The 24,287-nt window shown below is 43.4% G+C and overlaps 1 protein-coding gene across 2 annotated transcripts; it reads right to left on the reverse strand.

The window, feature by feature from the left end:
- Nucleotides 1-3,069: 3,069 nt before the first annotated feature.
- LOC132818442 (heat shock-related 70 kDa protein 2-like) lies at nucleotides 3,070-22,850 on the reverse strand. 2 transcript variants are annotated; one of them, XM_060829506.1, is made up of 3 exons: nucleotides 22,568-22,850; nucleotides 3,285-4,709; nucleotides 3,070-3,227 (listed from the first exon to the last, which is right to left on the reverse strand). In XM_060829506.1, the coding sequence occupies exons 1-3, from the start codon at nucleotides 22,848-22,850 to the stop codon at nucleotides 3,070-3,072; spliced, it is 1,866 nt and encodes a 621-aa protein (XP_060685489.1). The 2 variants fall into 2 exon arrangements, with proteins under 2 accessions (XP_060685489.1, XP_060685488.1); XM_060829505.1 differs by having other exon boundaries at nucleotides 3,070-4,709.
- Between the last annotated feature and the right edge of the window lie 1,437 nt (nucleotides 22,851-24,287).

Raw genomic sequence — 24,287 nt, forward strand, 5'->3', positions numbered from 1 at the left:
CTGCATTGCGAAGCTCAGCCCAGCCCAGCATTGACTCATGGCAACTATGACATCGGTGTAGGTGAGATGGCGCCGAAGAATGGTGACACAATTTGAGCACACAGCCCCAGGACATGAGCCTGGGTACCTTAAGGCGGAGGCATTCCGCCTGCAGCAGCATACACAGACCCAGGGCACCTGAATGTTCGCAAACTGAGGGATGGACTTCATGGCTTTGCTTTTCTGGCGGCAAGGACTCATCTGGACATTTCCTTTTCGTTTGGCTTTTTCTTTATAAATCTGTCATTTGTATACTAAGAAGGCGCCAGAGAATGGTGACTGTGTACACTTTTCACTTTAATTGAGTACATGTGACAGTAATACCTAAACTAAAAATCTTATAGCAAAATTTCCAAGTGAAGAAAGAGACACTGAGTCCTGTCTCTACCAAAGTGTGAAACTTGAACATCTAATAACTCTGAAGCAATTGTTATTTAAGGTGTACAATAGCTTGTAAGGACAATATTTTAGCACATGCTTTATCAGGGACCAGCATGAAAGAAACTGAATGCTGTGATCAAACTCATTTTACATAGGATATGGCTGTAATGGAAACGTAATTTTTTTAAAATGTTGATGTATTGTAGAAACAGTGTTAAGACAAACATTTTGTTTGAAACTGAACATGCTTTGTGGGTGGCACAGTGGTTAGCACTGCTGCCTCACAGCGCCAGAGACCTGGGTTCAATTCCCGCCTCAGGTGATTGACTATGTGGAGTTTGCACGTTGTCACCGTGTCCGTGTGGGTTTCCTCCCACAGTCCAAAGATGTGCGGGTCAGGTGAATTGGCTATGCTAAATTGCCTGTAGTGTTAGGTTAGGGGTATGAGTGGGTTGCAGGTCGGTGTGGACTTGTTGGCCCAAAGGGGCCTGTTTCCACACTGTAAGTAATCTAATCTTAAGGATATCTTATTTTTTCCTCAGGGTGGTGAAATATGTGATGAAAGATGCATTATGTATCTTTTGGGATTTTGATTTCAAAATAGAGACACGTGAATGTGTGTCAGCTGTGTGAAGGCTTTTGCTTATTGGCTAAAATGTCAATTTGGAACAGTTCCAAGAAAGCAATGCCTGATAGGATCACTGTTGTGTTGGTGGACTACTGTTAAGTATATGACAAGCAAAGTATTAAGGCAATTAGTTGCCTTTTAACTTATGAATATCAGGTTTAAATGTTTAAAATCCAGAGCTCAGTTCACAATGGAAAATGGTTTCTTCCAGCAGGAGAATCAAGTCAGTTTTGGTGAACTAGTCACCCCAGCAGACTTTCTAGTTTGTGGGACTTAACAAGCCAGGAGAGTTTTGATGGGAATCTTCAAACTGTTAGAATTAAATGTTCATCCATCAGAATTATGAGAGGCTCATGCCAGCAGATTTGTAAAGGAATCAAAATATTTTCTCAATAATTCATGAAAAAGAAACTGGGGAAGTCAGTTAAACATTTCATTTAAGAAGCTGATGCAGGAGCTGTATTTCTTTGGAATTAAGTCTCTGTAACAGACGATGTTGGTTGAAACTTTATTTCTGTCTCCTCTCTCTCATACATATATTTGTTTATTTCTTTTGTGAATTTTTATTTTCTCTTTAAAAAATCTGCAACCTCATGCAAATATGTTTCTAAGTAACTAAACAACACATTAACCAACTTAAAAAAGTGATCTCACTCATTCTGGGTTCTGATTTGTCCAGTATTACCAGAGCTGGGATCATAACTTTAATTACATAAGGTCCTATCAAATCCATACAGCTGTAGAAACTGCTCCAGACTGCAGTGAGTGAAGGTTGTCTTTATTTTTTTGTTGTTTTTCATTAAAACATTTCACACATGGGTTAAACGCAATGAATGAAAATGCATGACAAAAAGAACTCATGTTTTGTTAAGCAAAAAGCAGACTACTGCAGATTCTAAAAATCTAAAATAAAAGAAAATGCTGTAAAGGGGCCAATGCTGTGTGGCTTGCTAAGCCATTATTTAAAATATATCTGGAAAATTTCACAAAGATCAGCTCCTTCCAATCAGAGGCATTTTCTCTTTCACAATTACTGGAGAATCTATCAGCAGCAACTGCAATATGGAAAAAGTCTTTGATTAGAGGATGAATGAGCATCATAAATGTGAGTGGTGTCAACTAGCCAGAGCTGTGGTGGAGAGTGTCGATTGAGAGGCTTCCAACTGGATGCTAGTTTGGGAAGGAAGGGTACGACAGTTGGATGGAGAAATCATGGTCAGGGCGTGGGCTGGGTAGATGAGGATTGGGAATCAAGAGTTTGGCCAGTGGAGGGGACAGGCGTGAACAAGGGGATATAGTGAAGTCAAAATATCCATGAAATCTTTTGTAATATAGAAGTCCACAGTTCAAAGTCCATCCACCTTAGAAAGGCTGCAGTTTAATGCTCCCCAGTAATACAGAATGGATGTATTTCCTCCACTTACAGGAATACAGAAAGTCTATATCATACCAATGATCCCCACTCTCTCAATGAAAAGGCTGCAGTACCTCCTCCCCAGTAGTGGAAACAGTGTAGAAGCAAAGTATTACATCACTGAAGATCAGTCAAATTGTGACTGATAAGTATAGAATTCTTTTTTGTTATATACATGCTTCCCCAAAACATGTTCACACACTCCATATTTTGTTAAGGACAGATCCCAGCTAAAGATGGTGTGGGTTTGTGGATCTGTATTGCTTGTATTCATTCTTCCCTGATCTATACTCTCCCTATTTGATAGTTGAGCAAATTTCATTACAATAAGCCCATGTTTTGAGTTTGCAAAGAACCCTGTTGTTAATTAAAAGAAACACAGTGGGTGACCTAGATCATAATTGGGTCATAAGCTTTAGTTTAGAATCGACAATAAGCTAATGCTTCTATGAAAGTTTACACTGTAAAAGGTAATAAACAATTGAGTAGCGTGTAGTCGCCAACATGTCATCACATCTTTCTTCTGAAATACTGAAGTAATCTAGAAACCAAGCAGCAGTCCATAACTCTGAGTAGACTGTCTTCAATTTTCTCTGACCCATGTCACTCAGTCAACTTCTTCAATCGTGGGTCCACTGGCATTGCCAGGTTCTGAGGTACTGCCAGCTCCTCCAGGCACCCCAGCACAGGGACATCGAAAGAATTTAGCTACTGGCTTGCAGACTTTCTCCAGCTCCTTCTGCTGGTGCTCAAATTCTTCCTTCTCTGCTGTCTGGTTTCTTTCTAGCCAAGTTAGAACCTCCTGACATTTTGCAAGGATACTGCTCCTTTCCTGGTCAGTAATTTTGTCTTTCAATTTCTCATCTTGTACAGCCTGCTTCATGGCATACACATAGGACTCTAGGGCATTTTTGACACCCACTCTTTGACGGTTAGAATCATCTTCAGTCTTGTAGCGCTCTGCGTCCTGCACCATGCGCTCTATTTCATCTTTGTTCAGCCGCCCCTTATCATTAGTAATTGTGATCTTATTTTCTCGGCCTGTGCTCTTGTCGACAGCTGAAACATTCAGGATACCATTGGCATCAATGTCAAAGGTCACCTCAATTTGTGGTACACCACGGGGGGCTGGTGGGATATTAGAAAGGGCAAACTTGCCAAGCAGATTGTTATCTTTGGTCATTGCCCGCTCACCTTCATAAACTTGAACAAGGACACTGGTTTGGTTATCTGAATACGTAGTGAAGATCTGAGTCTGCTTGGTGGGGATAGTCGTGTTTCGTTTGATGAGAGAAGTCATGACACCACCAGCTGTTTCAATACCTAAAGATAGTGGAGTAACATCCAACAGCAACAGGTCTTGCACATTTTCAGACTTGTCACCTGTTAAAATGGCTGCTTGGACAGCTGCACCATAAGCTACAGCTTCATCTGGATTGATACTCTTGTTCAGCTCTTTCCCGTTGAACAACTCTTGAAGCAGTTTCTGAATTTTAGGGATTCTTGTGGAGCCACCCACAAGAACAATATCCTGAATCCGCGACTTATCGATCTTGGCATCACGAAGGGCTTTCTCAACAGGTTCAAGTGTGGCTCGGAAGAGATCATTGTTCAATTCCTCAAACCGGGCCCTGGTGATAGATGTATAGAGATCAATCCCTTCATACAATGAGTCAATTTCAAGGCTAGCTTGTGTACTTGAGGATAGGGTCCTCTTGGCACGCTCACAAGCTGTACGCAGACGTCTTACAGCTCGCTTGTTCTGAGACATATCTTTCTTAAATTTCCTTTTAAATTCTTCCATGAAATGGCTCACCATGCGATTGTCAAAATCTTCTCCTCCCAAGTGAGTATCTCCAGCAGTGGACTTGACTTCAAAGATACCATCCTCAATGGTAAGAACAGAAACATCAAATGTTCCACCTCCCAGGTCAAAGATGAGGACGTTATGTTCACCGGATCCTACTTTGTCTAGTCCATAAGCAATAGCAGCTGCAGTAGGTTCATTGATTATCCTCAGCACATTTAAAGCAGCAATGGTTCCAGCATCTTTGGTGGCTTGTCTTTGGCTATCATTAAAATAAGCCGGCACTGTGATTACAGCATTCCTCACAGGAGTACCTAGGTATGCTTCTGCAATCTCCTTCATTTTTGTTAGCACCATGGAGGAAATCTCCTCAGCAAAGAAAGTCTTCATTTCTCCTTTGTACTCCACCTGAACTTTGGGTTTCCCTCCCTCATTAATGACTGTGAAAAAATGAACAAAGACATCTTCTAATAAGTGAAATATCAAATGACACACTGTTTTTCCATTTCTTAAGAACAGCTTATGGTGGCATGGTGGCTCAGTGGTTAGCACTGCTGCCTCACAGTGCCAGGGACCTGGGTTCAATTCCAGCCTTGGGCAACTGTCTGTGTGGAGTTTGCACATTCTCTGTGTCTACGTGGGTGCTTTCCGAGTGCTCCAGTTTCCGCCCACAATCCAAAGGTGTGCAATTTAGGTATATTGACCATGCTAAATTACCCATAGTGTTCAGGGATGTGTTAGTTCAAGGTAAATGTAGAATAATAGGGTAGGGAAATGGGATTGGGTGGGTTACTCTTCAGAGGGTTGGTGTGGACTTGTTGGGCCTCGGGGCCTGTTTCCACACTGTATGGATTCTATGACTCTAGCTGTAATCTGCCAAAGTCAAATACCTTCCCCTCAGGCTAGGACTTTTTTCAATGGAGCATAAGAGGTTGAAGGGTGACCTTACTGAGGTTTTTAAAATAATGAGGGACATAGATGGATTTAATGACAAGGATCCTTTCTCAAGGCAAGTTCAAAACTAGGGGGCATATTTTTTAAAGGTGAGAGAAGAAATATTTCAAAAGGACATGAGGGACAATTTTCTTTCACATATAGCGCGGTTTGTGTGTGGAATGAACTGCTTGCGAAATTGGTGGATGCAGGTACAGTTTCAACATTTAAAAGATATTTGGATAAGTTCATAAATAAGAAAGGTTTGGTGGAATATGGACAAAGCATGGGAGGTTTAGTTTTGGAACATGGTTGGAACAAAGGGTCTGTTTCCATGCTGCATGAATCTATAACAATGACGCCATGACAAGCGGTAAGACAAATTCCAGACCTGCCCTTTCAATCTTAACCATCCGCGCATGTTTGCAAGGAAGCTAAAGTTATTGTATCTAACATTCTCTCTTTTCTGGTCCCCAGAGACTAGATACCTACAGGAAAGAAATAGCAATTTAGAATATAGAACTGTACAGCACAGGAATGGGCCCTTTGGACCACGATGGTGTGCCGAACATGACACCAAATTAAATGGATCCCTTCTGCCTTCCTTCAGTCCACATCCCTCCAATGCTTGCATACTCACGTGCTTATCTCAAAGCCCCTTAAATACCGTTATCGTATCTGCCAGCACCACCCAGAATCCTACCACTCTGTGCAGAAAAACTTTCCCCTCACCTTAGATGAATGCCCTCTAGTATTAGACATTTCAGCTCCGTGAAAAAGATCCTGACCATCAACCCTATGTATCTCAATTTTATAAACTTCTATCAAGTCTCCCCTCAGCCTCTGCCACTCCAGAGGAAACAACCAGAGTTTTTCTAGCCTCTACTTATAGCTCATACCCTTTAATCCAGGCAGCATCCTAATAGAGTCGAGAGTGTGGTACTGGAAAAGCACAGCAGGTCAGGCAGCATCTGAGGAGTAGGAGAATCATTGTCTCTAGCATAAGCCTTTCCTGAGTCTCTATATCATTCCTGTAATGTGGCAGCTAGAATTGAATGCAATATTCTAAGTGTGGCCTAACCAAAGTCTTATAAAGCTGCAACATGACATTATGACCTTTGTACTCGATAGACAAGCTTGCCATATGCCTTCTTTGCCACCCTATCTACTTGCATGGCCACTTTTAGGGGGTTATGGACTTGAACCACTAGATCCTTCTGTGCATCAATGCAGTTCAGAATTCTGTCATTAGTTATACACTTTTCCTTAATATTTGATCGCCCAAAGTGCATCACTTTGCACTTATCTAGATTAAACTCTGTTTGCCCTTTCTCTGCTGGCTGCCAGCAAAGAGCCCTCCCACCTTGGTAATAGTCATCCAAGTCATATATATAAGAGTACAGACTTCTGCAGAACACTGCTAGTCACTGACCTCCAGCCAGAAAAACACTATTTCACACTGTTCTCTGCCTTCTATGGACAAGCCAACTATGAAGCCAAGCAGCCAAGTCAATGTGGATCCCATGCACCTTATTCTTTTGGATGAACCTTTTATGAGTGACCATGTGAAAAGCTATACTAAAATCCATGTAGACAATATCCACTGCTCTACCCTCATCGAGCATCTTCACCACCTCCTTGAAAAATTCAATCAGGTTAGTAAGACATGATCTGCCCTGCACAAAGCCATGCTGACTATCCCTAATTAGACCATGCTTTTTCAAATGAGCATAAATCCTATCCTTAAGGATTCTTTCCAAAAGCTTGCCAACCACTGATGTGAGACTCATTGGTCTATAGTTTCCTGAATTGTCCCTGATTCCCTTCTTGAACAGAGGAACACCATTAGCTACTTGACAGTCCTCAAGAACCTCTCCAGTTGCTAGTGAGGACACAAAAGATCTTGGTCAAGGGCCCAGCAATCTCCTCTCTCAATTTGCGGTAAATACCATTCGGCCCTGGGAACTTATTCACCTTAATGCTCTTCAAGAGCTCCAACACCACTTCTTTCTTGATCTCAAAATGCCCTAGCATATTATCAGGCTCCACACTAATCTCACTATCCTCCATTTCCTACTCCTGGGTGAATACCAATACAAAGTCCTTATTTCTGATCTCACACACATCCCCTGCCTCCAAGCACAAGTTCCCTCATTTATCCGTGAGTGGTCCTACCTTCTTCCTAGTTATCTTGTTTTTAAACACATGTACAGGATGCCTTGGGATTCTCTTTAACCCTACTTGCCAAGGTCATTTCAAGCCCCATTCTTGCTCTCCTAATTCTCTGCTCAAGTTCTTTTCCACTTTCTTTATATTCCTCATAGGCCCATTTCAATTTGAGCTTCCTAAACCTTACATGTACTTTTTTTTCCTTTTGATTAAGTTCACAATCTCCCTCGTTGTCCAAGGATCCCTTAGTCCCATCCTTGTCCTTCCTCCTTACTGGAGCAAGCCGGTCCCGAATTCTGATCGTCTTTAAACAATTCCATGTCAAATGTGGAGTTACCTGCTAACAGCTCCGTCCAGTTAGCACTCCCTACTCATGCCTAATGTAATTTGGCCAATTGTGTTAAAGGTCTTTCAGCAATCCAAAATGAATCTCACCATCCTATATTCTTCATTGTCAGTTTTAATAGTAGAACATTTTCTCCTTGAAAGAACAGCCTATTCCAAATAGATTGTCTCAAAGCATCCCATCTAAGAACTCTGTACATAAGAAAAGTAATCCTTTTTCTTCATTTCTCAGTGGCTGGTCTAACTTGTGTTTTTTTTTAACAGCCAGTGAAGAAGAGTCCTTTTACTCATTCAATCCACATCTGACATCTCTTCGGATCTTTTATAACAGCATTTACTCTTTTAGGGAATTATTTATTTGCACGCAGATCTTTCAATTTGTACACAACCTTTAGCATCTGGCCATTGGCCTAAAGTTCCATTCCAGTTTTAAGACCCTCCACAGTGTGCATCACCTTATAGCTCCATATTAAAACTGTATATATGACTAAAGTGTCTGCATCTAGCTAAATTCCTTATAGACTCAGCATTTGACAAAATCCTTGTGTGTTGCATAAATTAATTTTAATGTTATAGTTCCTATAGCCAAATCCTGATTGGAGGCCAAGATTAAAGAAAAAAAAAGATCTTAACTGTATCTTTACATACACAATTTCAAAATTTTCACCAAAGTAACGAGAACTTTGCTTTTCGTTATATGGTTCGTGTGGGCGTCGTAGGCTAGGCCAACATTTACTGTCAATTCGTAATTGCCTTGGAGAAGATGATGGTGAGATGCCTTAGTGATCCACTATAAATACAGCCACAGTGTTCAAGGAGGGAGGTCCAGGATTTTGCTCCAGCACCACTGAAGAAATACCAATATATTTCTAATCAGGATGGTGTGTGCCTTGGAGGAAAACGTGCAGATGATGATCCAATGCATCTGCTGCCCTTGTCCTTCTAGAGGTAGGATTTGTGGATTTGGAACATGCTCAACTCCAGTACACCATCTACAACCACAAGTCAGGAGTGCGATGGAATACTCCCCACTTGTCTGGATAAGTGCAGCTCCAACAAACATTCAAAAGCTTGATATCATCCAAGAGAAAGTGGCTTGATTCGTACTCCATGCAGCTGTGTATTAGATGCACCACAGCAATTCATCAAGGATCACTATCCTTTGATCACAGTGTGTTCATAACTTCAGCAGACAACCTAAAATTGCTGAGGGAGGAGGAAAAGAAAAACTGAGCAAGTGAATTGGAGAGGACAGTGGAAGCAGATGGACAACGGAAGACAAACAAGGAGGGAAGAGGAGGATTGACTGTGGTCTTGGCTGTGATCCAGGTCTGGATCAGTTGCATCCCAGTCTGCTGTGGGAGACGAGGAAGGAAATTAGTGGCTCTGATTCAATTCTTAATTCATTTCTGGCCACAGGAGAGGTGCCAGAGGACTGGAGGACAGCTGAAGTTGCTTCACTTTTTAAAAACAAAAAAAAAGGTAGAGATAAACGAACATAGACAAATGAGTCTCATCAGTGGTAGGGAAATTATTGGAGAGAATTCTGAAGGAGAGAATCTTAAATTTCCACTTTGAGCAGGGATAGTCAGTATGGCTGTCAGAGGGAAGCCATGCCTAACAAATTTGATTGATTTGGGGTGACCAGATGTATAGATGAGGGTACTGCAGTTAATGTAGTTTATCTGGATTTCATCCAAGTTTTTGATGAATGTTCCACTTTGGAGATGGATAAAGAAGGTAAAAGCACATGGGATCTGGGCTAACTTGACAAGCTGGATCCAAAATTAACTTTGTGGGAGGAGATGGAAGGTGTTGAAAAGAAGACTGTGACTGGTGGCTGCACCACAAGGATCAGTGTTGCATCCTCTACATTTGTGATATATTTTTAAAAATTGCAAATCAGGGGAATGATAAGCAAGTTTGCAGATGACATGAAGATTGGCTGGGAGTTGACAGCAAGGAAAAGAGGTCTTAGGTTACAGGAGGATGCAGATGGAATTTTACTGTGATAAAATTGAAATGAAGTACTTTTGGAAAAAATAGCAAGAGTGTACTCAATGAATAGAATCACATGAGGAAATTCGGAGGAACAGAGGGATCTTGGGGTGTTTATCCAGAGATCCCTGAAAGTAGCAGGACAGGTTAACAGGGTAGCTAAGAAGGCATGCTTTCATCAGTTTTGACACAGACTAAATTAAGAGCAGGCTGGTCATGTTGGAGCTGTAGTAAAATTTGGTTAGGTCACAGCTGGAGTATTGTGTGCAATTCTGGACTCTGCACTATAAGCAGGATGATTGCACTGGAGGGAGTGGAGGAGATTTACCAGGATGGTGTGTGGAATGAAGGGATTTTACATTTCTGGTTCCACATTAGGTTCAGCTCTCCTTGGTGCTGAATATCATTGTATGGAAGTAGGGCACCAGCTCAGATTCAGTTTCAGTATGATGGAGACCTTGTAATTTGTCATTGAATTGCAGAAGCTGCCCAGGTTGCTTTAGTTTAGCCATGAAGAGAGGAGGATAAACTCAGGTTGTTTTGTTTTCAGTAGAGAAGGTTGAGGGGTTATCTGATTAAGGCATATAAAGGTTGAGGGTCATTGGTAGGTGGATAGAAAGCAGCTGCTCCCTTAGATGAACTGTAAATAACAAAAACAGGCATAATTTTAAAGTGAAAGACAGGAGATTTAGAGGGGATCGGAGGATTTTTTTTTACAAAAAGGGTGGTGTGAATCTGAAATACACATCTGGAAGAGTGCTTGAGGTAGGAAACCCCACTTTTTAAAAACTTAATGCTACAAACATTCAAGTACTGGAATGAGGGATTAGTGTAGATTTAGAGAAGTTTTTGTCAATACAGACTTATTTGGCCAAAGGGTCTTTTCTATACTGGTTATTTGTGAAAGGAAATTAAAAAAAAGGTTTAACTTTTGTCCAAGAGGTTGAGTGCTAATCAAGTATTCAACTTAGCATAAATGGTTTCTGGAAGCAAGGAAAGCATCGAGTTGGGAGAAGAAACAGAGAGAGAAAGAGTATGATCAGTTATGACATGTACTTTCAAGCTCAGAATACCAGTTAAAAGGTGCAATATCATTGGAATGTTACCATGCCATAAGATGTCTGATAAAATGGAGGCACTTATATGGTGTAGAAAGTTGGACCAAGAATCAATAGTTGAATATGGTGTAATGTACTTTGTGCTCTTGTTGTAGAGAATCATATTCAGCAGAGTAGCTTCAGACACAAACACTTCTTTACATTCCTTTTAATATTTGCCCCTCTGACTTAAAATTATGCCCTCCAGTTTTGAACTCCCCACTATACCTTTGCTATTTACCTTACCTAGACCTCTAATTAAATATATAAACCTCTACAAAAAAGAAGACTCCTCAACATCCTATGCTCCAGGGAAAACAGTTCCAGCCTCTCCTTAACACCTGAGCCATACACTTTTGCAGACTTTCCAATTTAAATAGCTGTCCTACAGCAAGGCAATCAGACACACACAAATGCCTTCACCACTCTGGTCCACTTGTCACTTTGAAGGAACCATGCACCCGAATCCCTAAATTTGTTTCAAAAACAGATATAACTGCATTGGTATCCAATTGCCAAATAACCCTTTATTTACATGCACAAATTACACTGGCTATGGCCAGCCAGAAGTCAGTCCCTCAAGTGAGGAATTTGAGATATAAAACAGAATATTCACATTGCCCAGGGTTCCCTGATTGGCCCAGGCGAGCAACCCCAATCAAGGATCAGTCAATGAAATCCACCTGGTTCCAATCACTATATCCCTCCCCTACTAAGTCTGGGGGATGTAAACCCGGTCTTTCTCTGCTTTTCCTGCCACATGTGCACTCCAGGTCCAGTTTCTCAATGCAGACTCTAACATAGCCGGTGCATTATTTTACAGTAGCTTGTTTCTTGGATCTGGAGCATCTCAGGAGTGTTTCCTCCTCCTCTTCCAGCAGAAATGGTATTGAGGCTACATCCATCTCAGACTCCGGAGGTTTCCTCGCAACTAGATGGAAGGGGAAAAACCCACAGTTTCTGACAGGCATTCTGGCTATTCCAATGGGCCAGGTATGTTTTGCTCTTGCCCTGTTTGTGAGGTAGCAGCTTTCAGGTGATCCACATGTTTGTTCAGGACTGCCTCACCCATGCAAACCTTGTAGGTCACAGGACCTGACCTCACATCATCCTCACCTTGTACCCATACAGGGCTATTTCCATAGTTCTGGCATCAAATTTCATCACCTGAAGTAAATGGTGTACCTTGCTTAGAGGAAGCATGTGGCCTGTGTTGGCATTCCTGCTGCCATTTCACCTACCTACCCACCCCATGTCAGGTTTAACCTCATGTAGCATCTTCTCCCCATCAGCAAGTCTGCTGTAGCTATCCCTGTAGTTGCATGGGGTGGGGGGTTGAGGATTCTCCTATAAAATCACAGGAACCAGGACAGTTTGGTATCAAGTGATGCTGTAGGCTATTTCTGCCTTCAATATTATATTTGGAGTGCTCTTTCTGCCAGACCATTGGATGATAGATGGTATGGAACCATTCGTGTGTGTGAAGAATGCTATTCAACTTGAGGAAATACTCAAATTCCCTGCTGGTAAACAGTGACCCACTGTCCATGGCCATTGCATCTGGGAATCCATGTAGCACAAATGATCCTCAGCTTTTCAAATATCATTGTTGAGTTTGACTAATTAACTCTAAGCAAGTCCAACCAGTTTGAATGAGCATCCACAATGACCAGGAACACTATGCCCATCCCCCCATGGGCTCAATGAAACCAAGTCCAGGGTTTACCCAGCTATTACCACAAGTGTGGGGGTGCCAGTGGAGTCAATTTGTCTTTGGGCACTGCCCCACCAATGCAGCTATGTTAGCATCCAACCAGACAACTTTTTCCCCAACATCTTCATACTGGAAGCTTCTGGGTTACCATGGTGGAGTTCAGTCAGTGTCTGGCAGTGATCTTTGCTCAGGGCAATCACACTTGCTCCCCATAGTAATATGCCATCCTTCATGGTGATCCGGTCTCACTGGGTCCTGAAAGGTTTCACTGCTGGTTGTGATGGCCCTCCTGCTTCCCCATTATCACCAGTTTTAATTTTGCCAGGACAGGATGTCATTGCGGCCAGTTGAATATTGTCAGTGACAACAGGAAGGGTGCCCATAAAGTTTAAATCAGAATGGATTCTTCCAGTGAGGCGCTGTTGGTAGAATATTTGCTAGAGAGGCAGTTCAAGGCATCTGCATTTGCCACTTGGCTTCCTAGACAGTGTTCATACTTGGACACACAGAGAATAAGAGGCACCACTGATTTCAACTTGAAGCTATGAGCAGCACTGCCTTGTCTTCCTTAAGTAGCCCTAGCAGGGGTTTGTGATCTGTGACTATGACAAATTCACACCCATAAATGTATTGGGTGAATTTCCTCAAAGTTGACAGTGAAACTTTCCTTCTCTATCTGGGTCTATGTGCATTCAGCACCAGCCAAAATCCAAGCAGCATACACTATAGGATATTCCTCTCTATTGGACTCCAGGTGAGCAAATGCTACCCAGCTTCAGTATGGAAAGCATTGTATGTCAAGGATAGATTAGATTAGATTACTTACAGTGTGGAAACAGGCCCTTCGGCCCAACAAGTCCACACCGACCCGCCGAAGTGCAACCCACCCATACCCTACATTTACCCCTTACCTAACACTACGGGCAATTTAGCATGGCCAATTCACCTGACCCGCACATCTTTGGGCTGTGGGAGGAAACCGGAGCACCCAGAGGAAACCCACGCAGACACGGGGAGAACGTGCAAACTCCACACAGTCAGTCGCCTGAGTCGGGAATTGAACCCGGGTCTCAGGCGCTGTGAGACAGCAGTGCTAACCACTGTGCCACCGTGCCGCCCAACACCTTAGTGGACCAACACCTTAGATGATAGTTGCTTTTTCACTTTCTTAAAGGCTACTTCTTGGCTACGTAATCATTTCCAAAGTAAACGCTTTTTCAAAGTCGGTGTTAAAGTGCCAAGATGGAAGTCAGGTTGCACATGAATTTCCTGTAATAATTCACTAACCCAAAAAAACCCGAGCTCCAGTACAGATGTGGGAGCCAGAGCACCTTTGATCACCCTTAACCCAGTCTGTAACCCGGCAGGTTACTTGGGGCTCCAGAAACACATTTTTCCCTTCTATGACATACGTCTACCTTGGTGAAACGTTTAAGTATTATGTCCAAGCTCTTCAAGTGCTCTTTATTGGTCTTCCCAGTTATTAGCAAGTCATTCAGATAAATAACAACCTGGGGTAACCCTTGCAAAATTTCCATGGAAAAGCATGTAGGCTGATAATACCCCAAAAATGGCAGGTTCATATTGATACAAACAAACAGTTATGGGTATTAATTGTGGCATACTTCTGGAACTACACATTGTCACAATTGCAGGTAGGCATGTCTCATGTCCAGCTTTGTGAAGGACTGCCCCCTGCCGCCACTTATGCATTTGTCCAGTTGCCAAAGGTTGTATACTGTTTGCTTAAAATCCTCAAAGGTGAACTGAGTTGTCAGGCTCACAATCGGTACAACCAGTGCTGCCCATTTAGCAAATTGCACTGATGATTTTCTTTCGCTCTCCAGCCTCCTGATTTCTGCCTCTACTTTTGTTTGCAAGTTAAAATGGCACATGGTGGGCCCTGCAAAAAAATTGAATTGCTTCTTGGTTAACAGGTCAAGTGGCTTTGGCCCCTTTGAAAGTTCCTAGCCCCTCCTGAAAACCCCTGGGTATTTCACTAGGACTTCACAGAGGCAGCCGATTTTCAAATCAAAGGGTTGAGCCAATCTAGGTGAATCTTTCTCAACCAATGCTACCCCAATAGGCTTGGGCCTAAGCCTTTTACTATCTGTGGTAACTGTACCAACTGCTTCTCATAGGAGGCTGGAACTGAAGTTGTCCCCTTAATTTACATGTGCACAGTACACCAGGTGTGGCCAGCCAGCTCAGAGTCAGTCCTTCAAGTGATGAGATTCTGGACGTTCCATTTATTTTTTGTCCCCCCCTCCCCCCCCAATGAGGAACAACAAGTGTTTAAATCTATATTTATATTCCACCACCAGGAAGAATGGAAACATATGAATAGCCAGTGACAAGCATTGTCCCTTTGAGAAAGGGCAATGCTGAGCGATCAAAAAGTGGAGGAGAGGGCAGAGATTAAAATCAAAAAGAGTTGGAGGGGTAAACAAGACACTCCACTCCCTGCGGTGCCAATATCCTGGTTATATGTAATTGTCCAGGGCTCCCTGATTGATTGGGTTTGTTAGCCTGGGCCAATGATCTCAGTCAATGCAATCTACCTGGTGCCAAAAACTACAACACTCCCCAGGGTCCTACCATTACTTACCAAAATCTAATACTTTGCATTTATCTGAAATGAACTCCATCTGGCATTCCTCAGCCCATTAGCCCAGCTAATCAAAATCCTGCTGTACCTGGAGATAACCTTCTTCATCACCTGTCACCTACCTTCAAAGTAATTTTGTAGCTGATTGACTGGCCCCCAAGATCCCAGGTGATCTAACTTTACTAACCAGTCTACCACTCAGAACCTTGTCAAAAGGTCTTGCTAAAGTCCATGTAGACAATACCTATTGCTCTGCCATCATCTATTTTGATCACATCCTCAAAAGTCAAAAAAGTGTGGCACTGGAAAAGCACAGCAGGTTAGGAAGCATCCTGATGAGATATGACTTGATAAAGGTGTACAAGCTATACTAGGGCAGCATGGTGGCTCAGTGATTAGCAGTGCAGCCTCAGCACCAGGGACCCTGGTTCGATTCCAGCTTCGGGTGACTGTATGTGGAGTTTGCACATTCTACCCATGTCAACATGGGTTTTATCTGGTCTTCTCCCACAATCCAAAGATGTGCAGGTTAGGTGAATTGGCCACACCAAATTGCCCATAGTATTCAGGGATGTATAAGTAAGGTGCATTAGGGGTAAGTGTAGAAGAAGAAGGGATTGGGTCTGGGTGGGTTACACAGAGAGTCAGTATGGAATTGTTGGCTTAGTGGCCGGTTTCCACATTGTAGAGATTCTATGGTGAAGTGAGGCATAGATAGAGTGGATAGCCAGAGACTTCCCATGGCAGAAATGTCTAACACAAGGGGACATTTTAAGGTGATTGGAGGAATGTTTATGGAAGATGTCTTTTTTGGTCTTCCCAGTTATTATCAAGTCATTCAGATAAATGGCAACCTGGGGTAGGTAGGTTATTTACACAGAGAGTGAGGTGTATGTGGAATGCATTGCCAGCAATGGTAGTAGAGTCAGCTACATTGGAGATATTTAAGCAACTTATGGACAGGTATATGGATGATAGTAAGACAAAGGGAATGTCAGTTAGTCTGATTTTAGTAGGATAAAAGGCCGGCACAACATAGAGGGCCAAAGGGCCTGTACTGTGCCACACTTATGCTCTAACCAAGGAGCAGGAGAATCCTCAAAAGTGCAATCAAGTTAGTGAGACAATTCCCCACTTAGAAAGCTATGCTGACTGCCCTGAATCAGTCTTTGCCTCTCCAAATCCATGCAAACCCTGTCTCAGAATCCTTTCCAACAACTTATCCCTGGCTTTTCCTTGCAGCTTTAAATAAACACATTAGCCACCTTCCAATCTTCTGGCACCTCACCCATGGCTGTAGGTGATGCAAATATCTGACAGGGTCCTTCTGCTTTTTAAATTTTCCAACACTATAATGTGGACGGTTTTCATCAGATATTTTTTGGAGTTCACTAGCTTCCATGTCTTCTGCCACAGTACAGCAGAGGCTAAATATTTGTTTAGTATCACACATCTCCTGTGGTTCCACAGACAGCTTTGTTGATCTTTAAAAAAGGGCTCCATTCTTTCTCGTTGCCCTTAATGTACTTGTAGAATCTCTTTGGATTATTCATAACCTTTTTCTGCCAAGATCATCTCATATCACCTTTTTGCCATTCTGATTTCTCTTAAGTGTGCCCCTACTCTTTACAGAATCACTTGATTTCATGACACATGCGCTCTGGCAGTCCAGGGTGCTGCACCACTTCATTCAACTCAAACTCCATGGAGCAACTGCAAGGGAAAAAGGCAGCCCTTAAAGACATGGCTACTTGCCCCTCTATAAAAGTTTGACACCAAGTTAGGCATCTAAGAAAATCATTGATCAGGCTTCGGAAGCTGCAGATTAGTGTCAGAAATTTTTTAAAAATTATACATTCTCAGACGATTGTGTCACTGGCTAGGTCAGTATTTATTGCCAGAGGGCAATTGGAAGTCAAGTGCATTGCTGTGGTTCTGGAGTCACATGTTGACCAGACCAAGCAATATTGGGAGATTTCCTTCCCTAAAAAAAGGACATTTGTGAACCAGATGACTTTAAATCACAACCCACTATGGGTACATGGTCAGCATAGTGCTCGCTCTCTATTCCCAGCTTTTTAAAATTTGTATTTAAATATCACCTTCTGCTTGAGAAGCAACCTAGAGTTTTGGATTATGGTCCTAGGACATCATTACTAAGCCACCACCTTTCCCTGAAGTATCTCAGCAAGTGGTCAGCTACATTTCATAATACCACCAAAAAGACATGCACTTTTAAAAAAAAAAGAGTCACTGAATCAGCACAAAACAGACCCTTCAGTCTGACTCATCTATGCTGACCAGACATCCCAATCTGACCTAGTCCCATTGCCAGTATTTAGCCCATATCCCTCTAAACCTTTCTATTCCTGTACCCATCTGGATGCCTTTCAAACATTACAATTGTACCTATCTTCATGACTTCCTCTGGCAGCTCATTCCATACATACCACCTTCTACATAAAAGTTGTCCCTCAGGTCCCTTTAATATGTTTCCCATCTCACCTAAACCCATATTCTCCAGTTTTGGACTCCCCCACACTGGGAAAGACACTGTCTATTCACTCTATCCATGCTCCTCATGATTTATAAAGCTTGATAAGGTCATCCCTCAGCTTCTAAAGCACCACAGAAAATACCCATAGCCTATTCAACCACTCCTTATAACTCAAATCCTCCAGTCCCAGCAAAATTCTTTTCTGCACCATTTCAAATTTAACAACATCCTTCCTGTAGAAGGGCAACCAAGATTGTACACAACATTCTAAGTGTGGCCTCAATGTGACTCCCAATTCCTAAACTCAATGTTCTGATCAACAACAGCAAACATGCCAAATGCCTTTTTCACCAACCTGTCCACCTGCCCTACCATTAACCGAATAAGTCAGAGGGTGTACATTGTTACAGGGATACACCAGTCAGTTGAACCTCCTCTATTCAAGTGGTTTGATCATCTTGCCAACCCCACTTCCTTACATCATCTCCATTCTCTTTGATGTTGCTAGTATTCATAAGTCTATCAACATCTGTCTTGAACCCACTCTATAACAGAGCTTCCTCTGGGGTACAGAATTCAAGTTTCACCACCCTCCAAAGGGATTCCTCTTCATGCAAGTCCTAAATAGCCTGCCCCTTATACTGAGATTGTACTGTCCTCCTGATCCTAGAATCACAAGCCAGGAACCACATTAGTTACATCCTCTGTCATACCCTTTGGGAGTTTTGTAATTCTGTAAATCACTGCTCATCCTTTCAATCTCTTCATAAAACCAGCCTACCATCCCAAGACTTACTTTAGTAAACCTCTGTCGCACTTGTTCAGAGCCCAATGCAGACTTGTGGCAGCATTAGAGGCAAGCTTGGGTTCTCAGTGGTTAGCAAGGTTAGCCCAGCAGCCATGAGTTGGACTCCCCACAACATCTACATTGAGCACAGACTCCTGGAGATGGTGGGGAGTTTGAGTCAGATATACAGCATGGAAACAGACCCTTCGGTTCCAGGTGGGCCTTGTACAAGACACAGCAGCAAAGGCAGCAGCTGCATCAGCAAGGTGGGCCTGGAACAGATTCTTGGCGGTGGTGATAGATTCTAGTTTGGGCCGTTGTTGGACTGGTGGCAGCTGCATTGGCAAGGTCCAGTGAGGACTTATGGTAACATCATGGAATATGAGGTGGGACCCATGGCTGTATGTGCCAGTCCATGGCTAAGCACTTGACATGGACTGAAAAGTTGAACTTTATTTTTCTGTCTTTATATTTCATGTTTTGGTTCATTTTTGTGTTTTAAGATGACACCAAAGTTGGACAGAATACAATACTTTTTACTAGCTTGTAACAAAATACACATAAAAGGAGATCAAATCTATGGTAACTCCTAGGAGGAGGCATGGGTGGCTGTGGCTGATGAGGGAAATTAAGAAACAAAAAGTTAAAAGAAAAAAAGTATAATACAAAGATAAGTGGGAAAACAGAGGACTGGGAAGCTTTTAAAGAACAGAGGATTACTAAGAAGGAAATATCAAGAGAAAAAATTAGGTACGAAGGTAAACTGGCCAATAATATAAAGGAGGATAGTAAAAGCTTTTTTAGGTATGTGAAAGGCAAAAAAATGGTTAAGACTAAAATTGGGACCTTGAAGACAGAAATAGGGGAATATATTACAGGGAATAAAGAAATGGCAGAAGAACTGATTTGGTACTTCAGATCTGTGTTCACTGGGGAAGACAGAAGCAATCTCCCTGAGGTAACAGTGGCTGAAGGAAATTTATATTTGCCAGGAATTGGTGTTGGAGAGACTGTTTTGTCTGAAGGGTGATAAGTCCCCAGGGCCTGATGGTCTACATCCCAGGGTACTGAAGGAGGTGGCTTGAGAAATCGTGGATGCATTGGTGATTATTTTTCAGACTTCAATAGATTCAGGATCAGTTCCTGTGGATTGGAGGGAGGATAATGCTGTACCACTTTTTAAGAAAGGTGGGAGAGAGAAAGCAGGAAATTATAGACCAGTTAGTCTGACCTCAGTGGTGGGAAAGATGCTGGAGTCTATTATAAAAGGATGAAATTACGACACCTCTGGACATTAGTAACAGGATTGGTCAGAGTCAGCATGAAGGGGAAATCATGCTTGACTAAGCTTCTGGAATTTTGAGGATGTAACTCTGAAGATGGATGAGGGAGATCCAGTAGATGTAGTGTTCCTGGACTTTCAGAAAGCTTTTGATAAAGTCCCACATAGGAGGTTAGTGATAAATGGCTCCATTTCGGAATGGTAGGCAGTGACCAGTGAGGTACCACAGGGATCAGTGCTGGGACCACAGCTTTTTACAATATATGTTAATGATATAGAAGATGGTATTAGTAATAACATTAGCAAATTTGCTGATGATACTATGCTGGGTGGCATGGTGAAATGTGAGGAGGATGTTAGGAGATTACAGGGTGACTTGGACAGGTTAAGTGAGTGGTCAGATGCAGTTTAATGTGGATAAATGTGTGGTTATCCACTTGGATAACAGGAAGGCAGATTACTACCCAAATGGAATCAATTTAGATAAAGCGGCAGTACAAAGAGATCTGGGTGTTTTTGTACATCAGTCAATGAAGGTAAGCATGCAGGTACAGCAGGTAGTGAAGAAGGCTAATAGCATGCTGACCTTCATAACAAGAGGGATTGAGTATAGAAGCAAAGAGGTTCTTCTGCAGCTGTACAGGGCCCTGGTGAGACCACACCTGGAGTACTGTGTGCAGTTCTGGTCTCCAAATTTGAGGAAAGACATTCTGGCTATTGAGGGAGTGCAGCGTAGGTTCACAAGGTCAATTCCTGGAATGGCAGGACTACCTTACACTGAAAGACTGGAGCAACTGGGCTTGTATACCCTTGAGTTTAGAAGACAGAGGATCTGATTGAGACATAAGATTATTAAAGGATTGGACACTCTGGAAACATGTTTCCACTGATGGGTGAGTGCCGAACCAGAGGACACAGCTTAAAAATACAGGGTAGACCATTTAGGACAGATGAGGAGAAACTTCTTCACCCAGAGAGTGGTGGCTGTGTGGAATGCTCTGCCCCAGAGGGCAGTGGAGGCCCAGTCTCTGGATTAATTTAAGAAAGTTGGATAGAGCTCTCAAGGATTGTGGAATCAAGGGTTTTGGAGATAAGGCAGGAACAGGATACTGATTAAGGATTATCAGCCATGATCTTATTGAATGGTGGTGCAGGCTCGAAGGGCAGAATGGCCTACTCCTGCACCTATTGTCTAAGTTGTGGTTCTGTTCGCCGAGCTGGGAGATTTTGTTGCAAACGTTTCGTCCCCTTTCTAGGTGACATCCTCAGTGCTTGGGAGCCTCCTGTGAAGCGCTTCTGTGATGTTTCCTCCGGCATTTATAGTGGCTTGTCTCTGCCGCTTCCGGTTGTCAGTTACTGTCTGCTGCAGTGACCAGTATATTGGGTCCAGGTCAACGTGTTTGTTGATAGCACTCATCCACAGATTCTATGCCTCTAGGAATTCCCTGGCTGTTCTCTGTTTGGCTTGTCCTATAATAGTAGTGTTGTCCCAGTCGAATTCATGTTGTTTGTCATCTGCGTGTGTGGCTACTAAGGATAGCTGGTCGTGTTGTTTCGTGGCTAGTTGGTGTTCATGGATGCAGGTTGTTAGCTGTCTTCCTGTTTGTCCTATGTAGTGTTTTGTGCAGTCCTTGCATGGGATCTTGTACACTACGTTGGTTTTGCTCATGCTGGATATCTGGTCCTTTGTCCTGGTGAGTTGTTGTCTGAGAGTGGCTGTTGGTTTGTGTGCTGTTATGAGTCCTAGTGGTCGCAGTAGTCTGGCTGTCAGTTCGGAAATGCTACTGATGTATGGTAGTGTGGTTAGTCCTTTGGGTTGCGGCATGTCCTCATTCCGTTGTCTTTCCCTTAGGCATCTGTTGATGAAATTGCATGGGTATCCGTTTTTGGTGAATACCTTGTATACCGGAGGAAACATCACAGAAGCACTTCACAGGAGGCTCCCAAGCACTGAGGATGTCACCTAGAAAGGGGACGAAATGTTTGCAACAAATCTTCTCCCAAACTTTGAACTATTATATTAGTCTATGTTTCCATAGATGAGATTTAAAACATACATAATACTCCTTGTGCAGTCTCAGACAAGCCTTAAGTCCATGCCATACTTTACCTTTAATTTAATGTTCAGCCCGAATGGATTCTGACATGGGTGGAAATTCAAACAGACACTGCCTGTTCACTTTATCAGTTCCTATGTCTGCTAATCTATTCAGGCTCCTGGTCCAACAAATTTTCTTTGTTTTAAAAACAATTATCTGTGTTCTCACTTCCAGCCACTGCTTCTGTCTCTCCTAATCTGTTTAGGAAATAAACTCAGATCTCCACACTCCAGTAATTGTACCGTCTGGAGCATTTCCAATTATTATCACTGTCCAATGGAGACTAAGACCTGAGTTGCATAGGGTCCTAAGCTCTGGTATAACCTTAATGCACTGTCCTTACCTCACACTCCTCCTTCCTGCCTTTCTTTAAACCAAACTTTTAGCTATTTACCTGAATATCTTCCAGACTTAGGTGTCAAGTAGAACTTCAATGGTGTAAAAGGTACTGTATCAGTGTAGATGACTGATAATATGTAAAAGGCGCTATGTCAATGGGGGGAGGAGAGGTTTCCAAGAAGTTTGAACAATGCGTGGGGCGGTCAGGGCGCGAGGTCAGTTCTAAGGGTGTCTAGGCGCTATATCAATGTGGCTGGTTGTTAGTCCTATAAAGCACTACATAAATGCAGGTGTTGGTAAAGGCTTTACTATGGCCATACAGGTGAGAGGATAAAGCCACGTGTAAGTGAAGATTGTTTGCCCAGGCGCGATGTGAACGCAGCAGGTTGTTGTTGGCCAAAGCCGCTTCAGTCACCTGCTGCCGACTCACCGGTAAAGGGCCAGTGCTTGATGTCGGTCTGTACCGTCGTGTCGTCGAAGTTGCGGCCGATGAGCCTCTTGGCGTCGAAGACGGTGTTGGTGGGGTTCATGGCCACCTGGTTCTTGGCGGGGTCGCCGATCAGCCGCTCCGTGTCGTTGAAGGCCACGTAGCTCGGGGTGGTGCGGTTCCCCTGGTCGTTGGCGATGATCTCCACCTTGCCGTGCTGAAAGACGCCGACGCACGAGTAGGTGGTGCCCAAGTCGATACCGACGGCCAAGGAATGGGCCGCCATTGCGCCGAGTAACGGCCACGACCGAGCTGAGGGCGACGGGCAGCTGTCCGTTTGCCCTGCTCGAGCCTTTTATTCAAATAGTGCCGCCATTTTGATTTCCCGCTTCTCACCCCTCTGGCCAATAGGAACGCCGCGTTTCTCCGGATGGTCACGTGCGGGATGATGTAAGCGGACATTAGCCAATCAGACGTCGCGTTTCGGCGGCGCTCTCGTGGGGCAACGATGCCGCCGATGGGCGACTAGTGATCTTCCAGCCCCTGGCGTCAACGCTTTTCGGCACGTGGTTGGGGGTGGGGGCCAACGGACGATTCCGACCAATCCAAACAAAGGACGCGTTTTATTGGAGCTGGCGAAGGGGGCGTGGGCGCACGAGTTGACGGTTTGGCGGGGCCTGCCCACGTGCGGCAATACCGACGAGGTCTGATCTGATTGGACAAACGGATGGCCAATCGAAGAGGCCGACAACGCGGAAGGTGGCAGACATTTGCCACTGGATACAATGGCACCACGTGGGAGGAGAGGTGGGAAATGGACACACGTGGGGCAGTGCACAGCAACTTACCCTGAGAGTGCCCTAAAACTATTGACTTTTTTTTCAGGTCCTTTACTCACTTATCAAGAAAACCTTGAAGGTCTTATGTCCAGAAGAATTGGAACACAAAGGTTAATGTATGAGGGAAAGTTTGAATAAGCCCATATTTATGTGCCTTGGAGTGGAGATGTTTAAAGTTGTGCAAATTCTAAATAGGGTCATACCATTTTATGTTCATTCACATGAAATTTCACTGTACTTTCTTTGTCCGCCGTAAAACTTATAGCTTTAAGTTAAGGGGTGATAGGTATAGGACAGATGTTTCCACATATGGAGTTAGCTATTACGAGGGGGCATAGCTTTAAATTAAGGGGTGGTAGGTATAGGACAGATGTTAGGGGTAGATTCTTTACTCAGCGAGCCGTGAGTTCATGGAATGCCCAGCCAGTAGCAGTCGTGGACTCTCCCTCTTAATGGGTATTTGAATGGGCATTGGATAGGCATATGGAGGATAGTGGGCTAGTGTAGGTTAGATGGGCTTGGGCCAGCGCAACATCGAGGACCAAAGGGCCTGTACTGCGCTGTATTTTTCTATGTTCTGTGCAAAACGATTTTGACCCCTCGATCCTGCTGCATCGTTCAATATGCTCCAGAGTGTGTTGCTGTAAAAGCCCAGCAGGTCAAGCAGCATCTGAGGAACAGGACAATCGACATTTTGGAATGCCTAATAAAGGGCTCTTGCCTGAAAGGTCAGTTCTCCTGCTCCTCGGATGCTGCCTTTCCTGCTGTGCTTTTCCAGCAGCACACTCTCAACTTTGATCTTCAGCACCTCACTTTCTCCTAGCATCATTCAATAGGGTCATGGTTGATTGACAATCCTTACATCCACTTTCCAGCCTTTTCCC

This window comes from Hemiscyllium ocellatum, chromosome 8, assembly GCF_020745735.1.
Source record: "Hemiscyllium ocellatum isolate sHemOce1 chromosome 8, sHemOce1.pat.X.cur, whole genome shotgun sequence".
NCBI lineage: Eukaryota > Metazoa > Chordata > Chondrichthyes > Orectolobiformes > Hemiscylliidae > Hemiscyllium > Hemiscyllium ocellatum.